The 17,663-nt window shown below is 48.0% G+C and overlaps 1 protein-coding gene and 1 long non-coding RNA gene across 3 annotated transcripts in view; one reads left to right on the top strand and one right to left on the bottom strand.

Moving 5' to 3' along the window:
* Window positions 1-17,663, top strand: part of LOC146395868 (uncharacterized) — a 187,514-nt gene that overhangs the window by 50,523 nt on the left and 119,328 nt on the right. Inside the window, exons 2-3 of one of the 2 annotated variants that reach the window (XR_014830449.1) lie at window positions 188-340; window positions 10,085-10,309. This is a non-coding gene — a long non-coding RNA (uncharacterized LOC146395868). The remainder of the gene's footprint in view (window positions 1-187; window positions 341-10,084; window positions 10,310-17,663) is intronic. The other variant, XR_014830448.1, reaches the window with a different exon arrangement.
* On the bottom strand, window positions 10,359-12,335 carry HELT (helt bHLH transcription factor). Its single transcript, XM_085000865.1, has 4 exons — window positions 12,309-12,335; window positions 11,782-11,886; window positions 11,408-11,504; window positions 10,359-10,995 (listed from the first exon to the last, which is right to left on the bottom strand). Exons 1-4 carry the CDS (start codon window positions 12,333-12,335, stop codon window positions 10,499-10,501), a joined length of 726 nt encoding a protein of 241 aa, XP_084856991.1. The 3' UTR covers window positions 10,359-10,498.

Raw genomic sequence — 17,663 nt, 5'->3', positions numbered from 1 at the left:
CCTATAGGTGCCAGGGATGGAGGAAACAGGTAACAGGCAAGTGACATCCTGATAGCAGTTATACAGTCTAACGGGGGAAGAAATTAGGTGAGCGGTTATTAAAGTGTAATAAACGCTCGGAAGGAACAGTCCATATGCTGAAGAGAGACACAACATCATGTAGTTTCTGATTCTTCATCTCTCTTAGGTGAGGCATTTAAGAGATGACCTCAGATCCCTCCCACACTGGATCTGTCAGCAAGGCAGATTTTAAGGTTATTTTGACTGGCCTGGGCAACAACCTGAATGAGTGTGACTGAGGAATGCTGGGAAGGAGATGTGATACTAAAGGAGATGGAAGGTGAGTTGAGTCAGATCCAGTGTTAAGAAAAGCTAGGTATGTGTTTGTATTTATTCGTAAAGTAGTGTACTATTTAAAAATTTTTTTAAAAAATGACTCCGTTAATGTGTGTACATGGACTATCTTTTAAAGGATACATAAAAGCTGGTGGTAGTGTTTGATTCCTAGGAAGGGCACTGGGTGGCTGGGGGTAGAGGTGGGAGGAATACTTTTGACTGTGTATCCTTTGGCACTTCTAACATTTTGTACCATATGTATCAGCTCTTTGAAACTTATTTAAAAATTAGTGTGTGCATAGAAAGATTTTAGGAAACATGCCAAAAATGTGATGCTTACATCGCATGGGGGATTTACAGGTGATTTGTATCCTCTTTATACTTTGTTGTGTGTTTCCATTTTTCTACAATGAGTGTATGTTGCTTTTGTAATTTTTTTTTAAAGTTACATTACTTTTTTAAACCTGAATTTTAGAGATCATACATTGGAACATCCAACTACCCCATTTTGAGGTCCTAGAGTACTGCAACTTTACACAGAAGAGTATTCCTAATGATCTAGATTATGTATTTCCAATAAAGGGTAAAAATGTTCCTGATTGTGGTAACTGTTGCATAGAAGGAAAAAACATATAGTCCAAATCCTAGCTCTGCCACCCAATAGTTATGTGACTTTGGACAGGCTCATTTGTATGTTCAAGGTCATACAACTAGAAAATGGCAGAACCAGGACTCAGCCCAAATAGCTTAGCTCCAGAGCTCATGTTCTTAGTCACTGTGCCTCTTGATAATATTTAATGCCTCAAGTAATATTATTGATTATAAAACAGGGAAAACAGACCAGAACATAAATTTCATATACAGTTGATCCTTGAACAACTTAGAGATTAAGGGTGCTGACCCTCAATGTAGTAAAAAAAATCCACATACAACTTTACAGCTAGCATCCTCAGAATCAACCAACAGCAGATCATGTCATACTATAGGAGGTATTTATTGAAAAAAATCTGTGTGTAAATGGACCTTGCAGTTCCAACCCATATTGTTCAAGGGTCAACTAATTTTGTCAGTGTTTCATACCTAGAATTTCTGAAACCATTTCAGAGACAGATTTGTATGAGTAGGCACCATCCTGCTGCTACTATGCCCTTCCCTTCACCTGAGGGTGAAGGGCAGCTTTTCATTAGAGAATAGGCATCAGGTCTGAGTGTGCTGACCGGTCACGTAAGGGAAAAGGTATTCCGAACTTTTTTTTGCCTCTGAAATACAGCATTCATGATAGCCTGGTGTGAAAGAGAGCTCTACCCCTGAGGAATGGAAGAAGTCAGTGTGCCTGATGCTGAGTTTGGGGTAGGATAAGTAATGAGGCCCCTGAAATTGCAGGGGGCACAATGGGAAGGCCCGATAAGGAACCTGGACTTTATTCTGAAAGTAAGGGCAGGCACTGAATAATTCTAAACAGGGAAATTTCGTATTTGTGGTTTAGAAAAACATTCTGGCCCCTATACTGATAATGAAGAAGAGGAAGCAAAAATGGAGGCTGGGAGATTAGTGGGAAATTGAAAAGGACTAGCTGTGGCAGGAGAGAGGGAAATGAATGGATTAAAAAATAGGAGGTAAAAATCAATAAAACGTGATATCTGTTTGGGTGTGGAGTTAGGAGGGTGAGAAATTGGTCACGGGATAGTGGTAAATCAAGGGGAGAGAGACAGTCTTTCCAGAGGTGAGGACAGATCTGGAAATAAGACCTTAGTGGTTTCCCTTCTGTGGCCTGGCATGGTTTTGCCTAGATTAAGAGCCTCAAAAGGAACCTTCAGGATAACTGGATCCTACCCTACAAGAGAAAAAAAAAGTTGGTGATCAGAGCAGGAAGTGGGTGGGTAGATAGAGAAAAAAGCGGAGGTCAGAGTTCCCGTTGAGGCTCAGCGGAAACGAATCTGACTAGCATCCTTGAGGATCCATCCCCTGGCCTTGCTCAGTGGGTTAAGGATCTGGCAGATTAAGGATCTGGCATTGCTGTGAGCTGTGGTGTAGGCTAGTGGCTACAGCTCTGATTTAACTCCTAGCCTGGGAACCTCCATATGCTAAGGGTGAGGCCTAAAAAAAGAAAAAAAAAAAAAAGAAAAAGAAGTTCCTGTCATGGCACAGCAGAAACGAATCCAACTAGGAACCATGAGGTTGCAGGTTTGATCCCTGGCCTTGCTCAGTGGGTTAAGGATCCAGTGTTGCCGTGGGCTGTGGTGTAGGTTGCAGCTGCAGCTTGGATCTGATGTTGCTGTGGTGTAGGCCTGTAGCTGTAGCTCCAATTGGACCCCCCAGCCTGAGAACCTCCATGTGCTGCCTGTGCAGCCGTAAAAAAAAAGCGGGGGGGATCTCTTTTAATGGAGTTCCTACCTTGGCTCAGTGGTTAACAAATCTGACTGGGAACCATGAGGTTGTGGGTTCTATCCCTGGCCTCACTCAGTGGGTCAAGGATCTGGCGTTGCCATGAGCCGTGGTGTAGGTTGCAGAGTGGCTCAGATCCTGGATTGCTGTGGCTGTGGTGTAGGCCGGTGGCTAAAGCTCTGATTAGACCCCTAGCCTGGGAACTTCCATATGGTGCAGGTATGGCCCTAGAAATGACAAAAAGACCAAAAAAAAAAAAAAAAAAAGTAAGAAGGGGAGGAAACATTTATATTGGATATATTTATATATTGGAGGAGAAAGAATTTATCCAATAACTTTCTCTCTGGTAGTCCACGATGACTGGAAGAGCCTAAAGGGGGCTTTTCAGAAGCTAGATGTGGATAGTAGTGGCTGCCTTTCCTTCCCAGAATTCAGATCAGTTCTTAAGCTCCATGGCTTCCTCCTTAATGAAAATGAGGTTTATCATGTCCTGTCAAAGTGTGACCAAGGGTTATGTGGAAAAATAGACTTCAGATTTGTTTTGGATGAAGCTTGCAAACTATAGCGAACACCTGATGCCCCCAGGCCACCATCGGGTGCAACATAAACTCATCCTACATTCTCTGTACCCACATCATTTGGTTCTTGGCCTCATAGAAAGTCATTTGATGCTTCTTGGAAATTACTGTTCCCTAAACTCCCTAATCCTCCAAAACATATCCGCATATCCACCTTTCCTGGTTGGTCGGTTGTTCCTTCGGTCGGTCTGTCTATCTGTCTGTCTATCTCTCTGTCTCTCTCTCTCTCTCCTCTCTCCCCACCCCCTTCTCTCTTCTCTCTCTTTCTTTTGCTTCTTAGGGCTGCACCTGTGGCACATGGAGGTTCCCAGGCTAGGTGTCTAATCAGAGCTACAGCTGCCGGCCCACACCACAGCCACAGCCATGCCACATCCAAGCCGCATCTGTGACCTACACCACAGCTCACAGCAACGCTGGATCCTTAACCCACTGAGCAAGGCCAGGGATCAAACCCACAACCTCATGGATCCTAGTCAGATTCATTTCTGCTGCTCCACGATGGGAACTCCTGGTATCTCTTTCTTTAACACATAATAGAAAAGATTTGAAAGTGTTGTCTGACTGATGGAGGTTCTCTTTGTGCCAGGCTTTCAGTAGCTTTAGAAATTATCTTTCCTTTTTTTATAGTGTTCTACAAAATTCTTAGCTTAACTTCTTCCCTTTGAAATGAATGATATAGCAGTGAAATTCCTTCCCCTGTGACTCCCCCTCACCACATATTTTTGAGCCATCATCAGCCTAGGGTTCAGGGCCATGATAGTTAATTATTGAGTTGTAATTTGACAATATACATGCTGCTCTCATCTTTTTTTTAATTTTAAATGATTTTATTTTTTCCATTATAGCTGGTTTACAGTGTTCTGCCAAGTTTCTACTGTGCAGCAAGGTGACCCAGTCACACATATACACACAGTCTTTTTTTTTTAACTGAGGTATGTAATTCAGATAAAGTCCACTTGTGCGCACATTTGCCTCGTTACTGTACATCACAGTAGAAGGATTTGTGAAGTCAGGGATTCATCATGCTTTCAGATGTATTGCTTGTGGTTTATGGCCAGAATATAAATTTACAAATAGCCCTCCCTGCAATTTGACTTTTTCCAAACAGCTTCTCCAAGTGCCCAGAATTGCCTCCCTCCCCATCCCCCGCAGGCTTCCACCCCACATTACTAGGCTAGTCATGTTGCGATTATGGCTGAGCCACGTAAGTGCCACACAGTACAGCTGAAAAGTAGAGAGATGGGTTGTAACTTGTAGTCCTAAAGCTTACATCCCCTCCATGGCTGCCCTTTACAGAATTTTTTTCTCTACTAATTACACTTTAGGTTGTCATTAGAAGGAACAACAGTGCTGGCTTGCAGGTTTATAGTCTGACATAAATTTAAAATAGAAATCATATTTATGTAAAAAATAAAGTTCTGTTCTTTGTGGGTAGAAATGAAAGTGTTTTGTGTGGAAGACCTCTACTGATAGCCTATGGCAAAACAATGATAGAGAGGCTTACTTGTGTTTCATCAAATGTTGCAAAAGTGTTCCTAGCAATACTGTGGTGAGAAAATTTCATCATATTTGGAAAGGTTTAACTAATATGTTTTTATTGACTCTGGCTTTTGAGCTAAACCTCATAAATGAGGCTAGGTGGGAATTGCAAAAAGTTCTCAGGGTCCCAGTTCCCTTGGGGTTCTTTTTCCTCTCACCCTCTCTTTCTCACCCAACCTGGAGTTCCTTCCTGCCCATTTCCCATCCCCATCCTGTGGTTTGGGTAACTTTCCTGTTATCTCCCAACCCCATTCAGCATAACACCATCTACTGCCTCTCTTCTGCTTTGCTGTAGCTCTTCCCACCACATAGAGGGTTTATTAGAGATTATACTAGGACAGATTTCAGACCTTCATAATGATTGCCTCATATCTTCCCAGTGAGCTAGGAATAGGTAGGTCCCTCAGGCTTTAACCTAGCCATTCCTTCAGTGGGTGGCTCTTTTCCCTGGCCCTAGTCCATCTTTCCATGCACACTTGCATACACAGTGGACACCCTGTGCACACGCATGTGCAGTCAGGCCTGTGCCTGCACTGCTTGATGCACACAGGTGTGTATGTATATCCGCCTTCCTGGCTGCTCACGTAGAGACGCCCAGGTTCTAGAGTCTTAGGCCATCCAATAAGTAAAAATCTTTTATTACTTCTGCCTGTGCTCAGAATCACTTAGAATGTTGATGTTGGTGTCAGGTGGAGATAAAAATGTCTATTTTGTGACTAACTGGAGATGTGACTTCTGTGCGCTTCAGCACTTCACTTTAGAATTAAACTTACCCACAGAGTTCCCATAGTGGCTCAGCCGAAATGAATCTGACTAGCATCCATGAGGACAAAGGTTTGATCCCTGGCCTCGCTCAGTGGCTTAAAGATCCAGTGTTGTTGTTTTGGCTGTGGTACAGGCCAGCAGCTGTAGCTCTGATTCCCTAGCCTGTGAGCCTCCATATGCCTTGGGTGCAGCCTTAAAAAAAAAAAAGAAAAAAAAAAGGAAAGAATTAAACTTATCCACCACAAACAGGGGAAGAGCTTGAAATCTTCCAACCAGCTTAGTAGGGAATGCTTGCTTGCTTCCTGTGGACACCCTGATGCCCAAAGAGAAAGGCACTGAGGTGAGTGTGCCGGGGCCCACCTTCTAACCTTCTAAACCATCCAGTGCGATGGCTGAAGAATAGGAAAGGGCTGCTGAGAGATGCTGAGATACCTGTAATACCTGTCCATGTGGAATACATACACACACATGTAGAGGTAATTCTCACACCAGGCCATGGATACATGGAGAATCACATACTGGGAGCCAGGCAATCAGAAAGCCAGAGAGCAGGAAGAATGAAGGCCAAGCGAGTGAGAGTGAGGGCTTAGGACCAGTAGCTGGGACTCCGAAGCAGTGCTTTCACCTGCAACAGGGGGTGAGTCTGGAGCCCAGAGTGGAGCAGACAGGTGATAAATAGGAGGAATGAAAGACCTGAGTGAGAAAAAATGGGGGAAACGTTCTGAGAAGAACATAAAGCTGCCAGAGAAATTGCATTTGAGGAATATTGAATTAGTTTATTTATTTACTCCATGTTCCAAAAAAAGAATCTACAGCAGTCAAGATTTGTGTGTTAACAGGCATTAGGATGTGTACTTAGAAAATATAGGAATGAAGGTATGAGAGCTGTCACAAAATAACATAAGGCCAGATTTCTGTATTCCAGCATTATTAGGGGGCTTTGACTACCGATCCCAACTCAGAGTAGAGCTTGTAGCCCCCAAATTGACCATTGGATGGAGCCCCCATTTCATCTCCCTGCCCCCACTTGCTCTAAATGAAGACTACTGCTTTGTTCTAAGCAAGATTTGGGGTTTGAGAAAGAGCCCTGGGGTTCAAGATTTTTTTCATGATTTGCCTTGACATTTTATTTTTTTGAGGTAGTCTCAAGGATCTGACTCTTTTGGAGAAGAGTGGGAGGGATAGATAATTACTATAATAGCTAACATTTATTGAACATTCACGGTGGGCCAGCCACCCTCCTAGCAACCCTATGAGGGATATACACACTTAATATCTCTATTTTATAGATGAGGAAACAGATGCAGAGAGGCTTAGCAATTTGCCCTAATTGTAGGCAGCAGAGCTGGATGGCAAATCCAAGTGATCTGAGCAACTAATGGTGCAGAAGAGAGGAGGGTGGAATCTGACTCAGCTTAGTCTTGGGCCTTTACTGCGTGGTAGGAGCAGAACCCTTACCAGGCTAGTTCTGAATTCAAATCCTGGATTTAGCTGGGTCTTCAAGAAGAGTTAACTTGCCTTAGCCAAGCAGGCGAAGCATGTCTCTGCTGCTAGACCACAGGTAACATTTCTAGGCAAAGGCAGGGATGTTGCTCTGTCTGACAACTTTCAGGATGTGTGTAGGGATTTCTGGGTGGGTGTATAAACACTTTCTGTCTCTGCTGAAGTGGGGAGGGGACTAAGGGCCAGAAACAAGAGGTCTAGGGGAGATGTAGAATCCAAGAGATGCAGTACTATGATGTAGATTTCTTGTGCCCCCTACTGCATGCCCCATCTTGCCTTTTCTTGGTGTGCTCTTCTATGCAGACACCCATCACCAGGTTCCTGGGAATCTTGTGCTTTTGTGGGGTCAGGTAGGTACTTGCATAGCTGCTTGTTCACCTTCTTTGCCTGATATCCAGCAGGCCAGACTGCAGGGCCCCCACTGGTACATGGGCTGTTTGTTCAATAACGCTTGGAAGCACAAGTGAGCTCTGTATTACCGCCCTTTTGCTGGGGCAACTGGAGGGCCTGGAAGCTCCTAGCTGTAGCCCTGTGGAGCTGCAGGGACTGACCCAGAGCACCAGCCATCAGCTTTGTTCCTCAAGCCTCTGGAGAAAACCTTTGATTTCATGGGGATGATTATTTTTATTCTTGCCCACTCAAGGATGAAGCCCAAGAAACAAGAGGTTGCCCCTTTCAGAGGCATTACAATGGATCACCTCCAGCCAAACCCACTGTTTTTTGTTTTTTGTTATTTCTGGGTTTGGTTGAGCCCCTCTTGGAAACCATTACTATACAACTTACTTAAAAGAAAGAGTGGAGGGATTGGGCATAAGTGACTCAGACAGAGGGGGGAGTAGGTGGGGAGTTTGAAGGCTGAAGTAATGTGTTGTCAGAGAAAGTGCAGGGAGAGCACAGTAAAGTCACAATCTGATTTAAATCGATTCCACTTTCTAGTGACATTTTTAATCTTTTGCAAAGTTTGACTTTTGGCCAAGCCTGGAGAATCGGAACTTTGGATGAAGGTTTCAGAAAAAGACACAACACACACACACACACACACACACACACACACACACACACACACAGAAAGGGGGAGGAAGAAAAAGGAAAGGGAGACTTTTATCCTAAAGTCATTGTAAATCCAAAGCAGGGTTTTATCCTCCACAGTTAAATGAGAAAGGAAAAAAAAAAAATCAAGAATACCAACATTTGAGGTACAAAGACTGTCATGGGCCAGTGGAAGTTTGCAAAATTATATGTAAATGACCAAAGTTTTTACTGTGGTGGCCCTGTGCATTCCCAAAGCTAATCCCAAAGAGAAAATCTACTTAGCAAAAGAAAGTTTTGTCTAATTTGGTTAACAGTTGAGAAGTGACAAAAATGCTGAATATATTAATAATTTATATTTCCAGGGTAACACTATATCTTTAATGCTTCACTGCCAAAGGGAATTCAAATTGGCTTAATGCTCAGAGAAAAAAAGCCTGAAAGGCCTTCTTCATATTCTGTATCCGGCGCTGATGAAAATGGGTGTAAGACATGTGTTCCAATAATAGGCACCATGCATTCTCCCATTGCTGCATAATTTGTTTTCATCCCATATTGCTTAATGTATGTTTGTTACAGGAATGGCCTCCTGGTCTTACACTGACTTTCATGCTCCAACTCTGTCAGTTCATAAGGCAGGAGATACTTGTTTGCATCTCACATTTTTTAGATGAATATGTTTTGTAGTGACATGTAGTGCATGTAAGATTACCACTACCGCCAAAACATACACATTTAAAATTGAAGTTTCACTTAATGGACAGCATAATGAAGTGAGTTTTTTGGTTGTTGTTGTGTGTGTGTGTGTGTGTGTGTGTGTGTGTGTGTGTGTGTGTTTGGTCCTGTCTCTGTGTAATCAAGTTTGATGGTTTATAAATTGCAGGTCATCCTATTCCATGACCTCAGTAAACAGTCTAGGTCAGAGCTTCCTTAAACCCTGTCCTCAGAAATGGAATAAGTCAATTTATTGTACTCCAGCTAATCTGAGAGCTGACAAATCACCGTGGTTTAGCTAAATGGCCTGGGGAAACAGGAAAATCTGCTACACGATTTCAAATTATTTATTTACAGGGCATCAAAGGGAATGGAAACAAAAAGAAAAGACTGAAGAAATAAAACAATGAAGGAAAAATTTTAAACTCTCACAAACACAACATTTAACGAGTTGGATACCTTGTTCATTTTACCATTTAACATAAAACAACAGTGAAGCTCATTTTTCTCTTTGGGTCCTGGAATAATTTGATTTGTTTGCTGTTTTAAATGTTTCGCTGTTTTGTGGGTATGAAGCAGATCCCACTGTCATGGAAAACTACATGCCCCATAAAGATCTATAGCCAAGCCTTCCCTAGACCCCCAACTTTCCTCACTGTGTTCTGGGTGGAGCGAGAAGGTTAAAATCCTTCTTCCGCAGGAAATGTCGGAGAAGAAAGCCTTTTCTCACTAGGCCCAAGAGCCCAAGCATCTCGACCTCGCACCAGTGGCCGGATGGCGGGTGTGGGCAGAGGGAACAATCCTCTGAGACAGCAAGTATCCCAACCAGGTAGGTGCCGGCCTCTCACCAGGTTGCCTAGCGCCCCGGAAGCTGAGCAGATCTGTGCGCCAAAGGCAACGCCGGATTCCCGCGCTGGCGCCAAGTAGTTGTCATTTGAAGATAAACTTCCTCTGATGTTTGTTTTTAAGCCGCACTCAGAAGTTACCTCCTCTACATACTTTTTTACAAGGCAGGCTGAGGCTGTAAACCTCACCATCCGGATAGCCTGAGTTTCCCCAAGCTCCAGACCAGCAGAGGCATCGTGCGCGCGTGTCCCCGGGCCTTGCCTCGGTTTAGGGAACCACGCCCGGGTCTGAGCTGGCGGAAGTCCGCCAAAACCCGCTTGGGGCGGGTCCTTCGATTTGTATTTTCTGAGAGCCAAGGGTCTTATTCCTTGCGTCTGCCCTTCTTCCAGGCAAATGTCCAAGGTGCGCTCAAGGCGGATGCGGGTCTGAAGCCCAGGGGCCACCTTGAATCCAGCCCGGAAGCGACACCTCCGTTTTGCCTTCCCGCCTCCTCAGACGCCGCAGGGACCCGCCCCCTTCCCCATCCAAACTACTGAGGGCTGTCACCTTGGCCCCTTCCAGCCCAGCTAGCGCCTGAGACACCTCGGAGGGAATGGGTTTTGCAAGAACAAAAGGTAAAAAGAAATCCATCTCTGGGGCTTTATCAGAAAACGTTTATTGCCAGGGGAGATCCTTCAGAAGACATTCGCTTGTGGCCTTCCCCCACCCGGCTTTTTTGGTGGCACAATATTTACACTGTACAGTATACAGTATTTCTCCTGTGCAGCGCCCGAAGCGCAGAGAAATCTGCGGGCGAGGCAGCGTCAGAGCACCGGGGGGTGCTGGGGCGTGTGCAGGTTGAGGGCGTTGGGGTGGGCGTGGCCGATCAGGTTGAGGTAATGCCGGTCCAGGCCCTGCACGGGCGCCAGGAAGGGGCTGTGTTGCTGCGCCGGGCTCGGGAGCGGCACCGGCGCACTGGGCAGGTAGGGCAGAGCCGGGCTGCGGGACGCGCTGTGCGGCCAGGAAAAGGCCCCCGGGGCCGCGCCCTGCGGGAACACAGACGCCTCACCCGGGCTGTGGCCCGTGAACTCGGGCCCTGCTGGGTGTAGCTGATAAGAGAAATCTGGCTCCGGGAGCGAACCCAGCGGCTGGAAGGCGGGCTCGGCGCCCAAGCGAGCCTTGGACTGCAAGAAGGCGAGGATGCGCGCGTACTTGGTGTCCTTGGTCTCCATCCGCTCCACCGTGGTAAGATAATGCACCAGGTTCTTCATGCACTCGTGGTAGCCGTAATGGAAGTAGTTGGCAAACTCCGCTAGCAGTTCTGCTGGATGGGCGAAAAAACACCGTAGAAAGGAAAAAACTGTGAGTGGACCCTTCCCGACCGGGAACCCCAGAAGGTTGCCAGGCACCTCCCATCAAGTTTTCTGACCAGAGTTCCTATTTGCGGTCCGCCCTCTCCTCTTCTCACCCTGGAGGCTGGAAAAACGCAAGCTGGCGACCTCATTTTCCTTCGGGGTCTGTCCCTACCCCCTCCCCACCTGAGAGGAGGCCGCGGAACCTGCATCTCCAGACACCTGTCCTCCAGCATCCCTTAGCTTTCACGGGACCTCGGGCTACCCCCGACCCCCCGGCATCCAGAGGAGATCTCACGCGGACGCCCCTTCGTTTCCACCCCTAGATCTCTGTAGCGCAAGATCCCTGTTCAGGTTCCCCTTTGCCCAACCTGCGCCCACCTTTTTCCCTTCCCCGGGGAAAATCTGCCGAGTGCAGGGCTCTCAGGTACTGAACGGTCATCTCGAGAATCTCCGCCTTCTCCAGTTTCCCGGAACTCTGCAAAAGGAGGAAGAGCTCCTCGTAGCGGCCCAGCGGGTGCAGGCCAACCCTGGCAGGCTGGGTGCGCGGATTTACTCCGAGAGGACCAGCGAGCAGGAAGCTGCGGTGGATCTGCGGGAGGGCCGCCTGGGGCTCCCTCAGCGCTCAGGCCAGGCCCTCGGGAGGGAAGCCTACGCGAAGGTCCTCTCCGAGTCTAGACTCCCCGGCATCAGTGCCGAGGGTGGCAGCAGAGGATCCCCAGCGCCAGCACCGTTTTCTAGGCCGCCAACGTTACCTGCTTGGCCAGGGCCATGGGCACCGTCTTGCCCAGCTCGTTCAAACAGCGATTAATCCGGTCCCTCCTCCTCTTTTCTATCACTTTGTGCGAAACGGGGGTTCTCTGAGAACAGAGATTTGTACATTTAGGATGGCTTTGACGCGTGGCTGGCACAGTCGTCTCCCAGCCCCCAGCGCTGCCCCAGACTCGCCCCAGGCCCCTGCCCCTCCACACTGGGTCACATGAGCACTGCCTTCTCACACCCACGCTGGTGCTCTCCCCTTTCACTTCCACTGAGCAGCACACCACCTTGCCCAGTGCCAGAGCAGTGGGGAGGTGGCCACCAGCCTCCAGGCGTGGGCTCCTCCCTGACTGAGGAGTCAGTCCCCTCTCTGCATCCTCATTCCCTTCCCAAACCACTCAGGATTGCTCTTTAGAAGTCCCGTGTCACCATGTCATTGCCGTCGGTCCAGCCAGGTGGGGGCTTGGGGAGTCAGAAGCCCCACCAAGAGGGCGCAAGAGCCATCTGGGCTTAGCTGACTCACTTTGCGTTCCTTGAGCTTATCTGACATCCTGGTCAGTACGCGCCCTCAGGAGAGGCGGTGGCGTGAGGCACCCGTCCACTTTTCGCCTCGTGTGTCTTCTTGAGAGTCCCAGGTAGACTGGAGCTTCCCAACTACCAGGGGCTGTCTTATAAAGCGGTCATCTAGGGCTCCAAGTGCATTCACGAGTTGAATTATTCCATAGGATTAAGGGAGCTGCGTTTGGGGGATGCATGCATTCAAGATCAGTTTTTTAAAAAGTTAAGAAAAAAAATTTAGCAGCCGAGGGGGGCGAGCTGGGGGCAGATCAGCTTTGTTAATCCACGTGGCCCTTCAAAGGACACGTGACCGGCGGGGGAATAACATTTGCATGGCAACAGCCCCGGCGGGAAAGGAGGCGGTAAAGCGGCGCCAGCGAGTGAGCGCAGGGGCGCAGCGGCCACGGGCACCGGGGGGTGAGGACCCTCACAAAACAGTGTCGCCTCCTTTAGTCCCACCGCTGAGTCTCACACGATTGCCTGTTTACAAATCCCAGCAAGCCCGCAGTCCCAGCGCCGAGTGCGTTTTAAAGCCTGTCCAGAGTCATTAAAGTAATTAAGTAAGCCTTTAATAGGCTGTTCCGCCGGGTTCAAGGGAGAGCTCTTGGAGACGGAGGCGCCCCGTTTGTTCCCAGGCTTTTCTCACACGACTTGGTGACACGTCCATCTCCCCCCTTTTTGTTTACACCGCTTTATTTGTCCGGACATCCCGGCAGGTGTGGGGCTGCGGCTGGCACACGAGGCTCCCGCCTCGCCTCGCCCCTCCCGCCGGTCTTTGGCACGCGACGCTCCCCCCCTACTCTCTGAACACGTCGCTGGCTTTCTTTTCTCCCCCCCTCGGGCTCTCTCTTCGCGGGGGGAAGAGGCTCAATTTGTAGCCTATTATCCTATACGGAAAATGTCCATTGAAAAGTATGAATAGTTTCATTGGGCTAAATTTTAATAATGCCAGAGCGTGGGGGAGGAGAGACAGGCAGGCGTGTGTGTGAGTGTGTGTGTGCGTGTGTGTGAGGGGGGTGGTGGGAGGAATGGGGGGCAACATGGAGAAGAGTGGGCCGAGAAGAAAAGGGGGAATGCAGCTGGCCCAGGCGAGCATTATGCGACGTCACCTGCGAGAGGGGGCGCCTACAGACCCCTATTCATTTGCCTAATTTTGGTCAATTTAACAAACTTCAGGAGAAATTATTGTGGCTTTGTCAGGGAGGGTGAAGCCTTCTGATCGAATTAACAGCATGTTTTGATCCGGTAAATGTCATTAGAAAGGGAGAAACAATCGCGCTTAGAGGGCTCTAAGTAATGCGCCCAAGTGGAGACGCCAAAGCGCACGGCTCACAAAGGGAGCAAGTAGCTGCCACAGGGAACTTTTGTACCCGCCCATCGCCCAAGTTTTGACACAAAAAGGCATTATTTCATACTTGAATACGTTTAATCCAACGATTGTCTATTTTCTGCAAACATATTTTCACAGCATTGTTAACTTTTTATGTCCCCCTTTCGCGGGCGCCTTTTCTTAACGTTTGGGGGCGGGAGAGCGCAGACACTTTGGGCATCAATATTTGTCACTGAAAAGGGCTCCGTGAAGTTAGGGAAGTTGATCTCTTTTTTATGGTTTTAGAGAGCGAATATACCGAGGGAGGAGGAGGGAGGGAAGGCACAAACCGAAACGAGGGAGGAAACTTGCTGGACAGGCCCGAGGGGAAGGAGGGGGGCGGTGGCTGGGAACTCCCTGCTCCGCCTGCGCCTCTGCGGGGCAGCCGGGACCAGCAGCCGGGGGCCTCCTCCCCCGCCGCCAGGCCTCGCTTACACTCGCTGCCTCGGAACCTGCACTCTGGGGGCTCCAGACTTGTGGGCTGTGGGTGGAGGGATGAGTTTTCTAGCAGATGGAAACTATAAAAATAGTTTTTGTTTTATGGCCTGCTCTAGAGCCACCGAGCTCTCACCTTTTTCTAATCTGTTCCATCTGAGAACAAGAAACCTCTCCTCCCTTACTTTCTGCTCCCCACCTCTCCTAAACTCTCTGTACTCTGCTGCACCTTGGCAGGGCCCAGGCTCTCCCTTTGGGTGTGGTTAGTCCTTGCAGAGGTGGCCGGGGCGGGGGAAGCCCTGCTCGCCAGCGGCACCTTGGGAACTCCTAGGGCGCAGAGGCGGGCCTGGGGTGCCTGGCCTTGGGAAAGCCAGCGGTCCACCTGCCTTGGCCCTGGAGGTGGGGGGCTCGGCCTGCCCCCATGCACCCCTAGGGTGTCCCTCTCCGCCTTGCTTTCAGTCTCCTCACGAGCCTCCTCATGGCGTTTCTTTTCTACTTCACGCCAGATTGGACACGACTTGCACCCTCCTGCAGGTTGCTTTGCCAGCCGCAGTGCCCTCTCAGGGGTTGTCAATTTCAGTATATTCACTCGTACACAAAGGGATTAAACACGAACCCTTATCATCCAAATTAACTAACGTCAATGGGTAAAAGGGAGCGCGCACACTTCTCACCCCCACCCCCTTTTTAAGCCAGCGGACTAGGCGTTGATCCTCTTACTGCTTGGTGTTAACCGCCAGCTGCAGGCACCTTCCACGGGCCAAATTTTATTGATGCAAACTGTTTAATTTCCCGTGTTTGCTCGGAGCTGGGCTCCAGAGCTTGCCCAGGGCTGCAAGTCCCTGCATGTGGCTTGGGGGCCCAACTGAAGGTGGGTAGGTTAGAGGAAATAGGGTGGAGGGGTGGCCATCCTCACCAGGTCCGCTGGGGCTGTAGTCCTTTCTTCGAGACTGGGACCGCCTCTCTCCTGTTCAGGTGAGGGAGAAGATGTGTTTCATTTCTCCCTTCCTAGCAGAGCGGCTTGAATCACAATGCCAGAAAGTGGGGTGCTGGGACCCTCATAGTCATCTTCCCTTTCATCCTCCTCCCCAGGATGGTGATAAAGTGTTCCCTGATGGTGACCTATTTCCCACTCTGAATGAGAGCAGAGTAATGAACTGCTGTGGTTGCTGGAACGAGAAACAGTCCTTCAAATTCCAGCTCCACCGCTACCAGCTGGGTGAGACTTGGGGCCATACACTGAATCTTGCTGTGCCTCAGTTTCCTCTTCTGTAAACTGGAGATAATTACTGCATGTACTAGGTCACAAAGTGGCCACTGGAACGAAGAAAGTAAATATAGGCAAGGCACCTAAAAGAAGGCTTACCAACTCAAATAATGGTTTTACTTTGCCTGGAAATCGCTTCTGCATTGGTTCTCATAGAGCAGTGTTTTGTGGGGTTTGTGCTGCAGTGTGATACTTTCTTTCATTTCATATTTTTTCTCATCCCTAAGAAAGTTTCACTCTCTAAAAAAGCCACAGTAACTTGACCTGAGGTTTTTTAAATTGACCAAAATTAGGCAAATGATGGGGTCTTTAGATGCCCCCTCTCACAGGTGACATCACCTAATGCTTGGTGGCCAGCTGTGTCTCCCAGGGTGTGTGAGGCTGAAAAAGGCTCTAAATGCAGAAGTCCCTTAGCTCAACATCGTGGTCATTTCAAGTGATTCAAACTTTAGCATCAAAACCAAAGCAAAGCTAGGAGATAAGACTACTTAGAAATTAGATGATATTAATTAAATATTATGTCTCAGCTTAGATTCCTGGCATATGAAGACCTTTGATGGAGAATCCAGTGATCATAAGCAGAAAAGTTTTGTTACTGCTGCTAATGTTGTTATTTTTACTGATTTTTTTTTTTGCTATGTAGATTTGACATATAGCTTCCAAATACTGAAAAAAAAAAAATGGATTCTTTTGGGTTTCTTTCCAATTCTGGAAATGGAGGATTTATGGGCTGGGAAGGGGAAATGAGTAGAAAGAAAAAAATATCTAGTGGGTACTTGGTAATTTCAGCAAATTGCTTTAAGACAAAGTGTTCTGGGTGATTTCAAATCTCTCCCTCTCCCTTCCATCCCGTCCCTAATACACAGACTTTGTAGGTTCGCTCACGTGTCTGGGGGTTTTATCAGGTGAAGACATGTGAGGAGTCTTGTTAGAATGGAGAAAACGCAATGGAAGCTGACTCTGCTGTGCTTCTGAAGTACCAGGGGGACAAGGCACCAAGGGAACCCAACCCTGTCTCTACTTCTGAAGCGAGTTGGATCACAGGATATGGGACTGCAGGATGCTTCCTTCAAAAGGAGCCTGGAAGAGCATCAAGTCCAACACACAATTTTCCCACCGGAGAATCTGAGGGGCCATGAGGAGACCTGGGAATGGCAGTGGCAGTCAGCAAGCTACTGTCCCAAGTATTTGTTGATTTATTGTGTGACCTCTAGGACCGACTGCCTCAATTTATTCCTCTGTTACTGTGGAGGACAGTCCAGGCAGGGATGATGTGATTCAGGACTGGCAGAAATTCTGTAGGATGCCTGCCGCCTTCGGTTGGTGTGATGGTTGTCCGAGGCTCTGGCTGCATCCCTGAGCCTCCTTTCTTGTGCTCCTGCCTCTCACAGGTCCAGTGATTCCAGCGTGCTGTGGACACTGATGTCAGCCTGTAGCTGCTATAACAAATTACTGTAAACTTGGGGGCTTAAACTAACAGAAACTGATTCTCTCGCAACCTGGAGGTCAGAAGTCTGAAATCATTAATTCTGGGCCCAAATCGAGGTGTCACCAAGGTCACACTCCCTCTGGAGGGGCGAGAGGAGAGTCTGTTTCTTGCCTTTTCAGCTTCATGGCTGCCTGCATTCCTTGGTTTGTGGTCACATTACTCCAGTCCCCAGCTCCGTGGTCACACTGATGTCTCCTGTCCTCTGTACCAAATCTCCCTATGCCCCTCTCTTGTGAGGGTATTTATATATTTAAGCATGCAGTAGGACCTCATTGTTTATTGTAAGGATATTTGTGGTTGCATTTAGGGCCTACCTGGATAATCTCCCCACTGCAAAACCCTTAACTTAATCAAACCTGCAAAGTCCCTTTTTTGGCCATAAGAGATAACATTCACAGTTTCTGGGAATGAGGACACGGGGGTCTTTGGGGGCCCATTATTTGGCCTCGTGTACCTGGTGAAGGGCCACAGTGGGAGCCGAGAGCAACTGCGCACTGATGCTCTGAGAGCAAGGCCACCAAAGGGGCAGAGGTGTGGGCAGGAGGAAGTCGGGGAGAAGATAAAGAAAAACATGTTCTGTTTCCAAACTCAGCAGAGCTATCCCTCTCCTCCCTTTCTTCTTCCTTTCCATTTCCTCTTCTCCCTCTTTACTCTTTCTTGTCACTCGTGCATCACCGACCCCTTGCTCCGAGGCCTTAGGATTGAAGCTACTGTGATATATTTATACTGCATCATGAGTTAGATCATCTTTAGTTTACTA

This window comes from Sus scrofa, chromosome 15 (genome assembly GCF_054392235.1).
Source record: "Sus scrofa isolate SSC_HxYL_T2T_F1_AM1 chromosome 15, Sscrofa_HxYL_maternal_Yorkshire_Landrace_v2.0, whole genome shotgun sequence".
In the NCBI taxonomy this organism is placed as follows: Eukaryota; Metazoa; Chordata; class Mammalia; order Artiodactyla; family Suidae; genus Sus; species Sus scrofa.
The sequence above is the reverse complement of the archived record's forward strand: the minus strand, read 5'-3'. Positions and strand labels throughout refer to the sequence as shown.

Excerpts from the sequence above, each read along its gene's own strand:
- HELT (XM_085000865.1), bottom strand. The coding sequence starts at position 12,335 with ATGTCAGATAAGCTCAAGGAACGCAAA. Across the intron at positions 11,887-12,308 it reads ATAAGCTCAAGGAACGCAAA|AGAACCCCCGTTTCGCACAA; the intron begins GTGAGTCAGCTA and ends CTCTGTTCTCAG. Across the intron at positions 11,505-11,781 it reads CCATGGCCCTGGCCAAGCAG|AGTTCCGGGAAACTGGAGAA; the intron begins GTAACGTTGGCG and ends CTCCTTTTGCAG.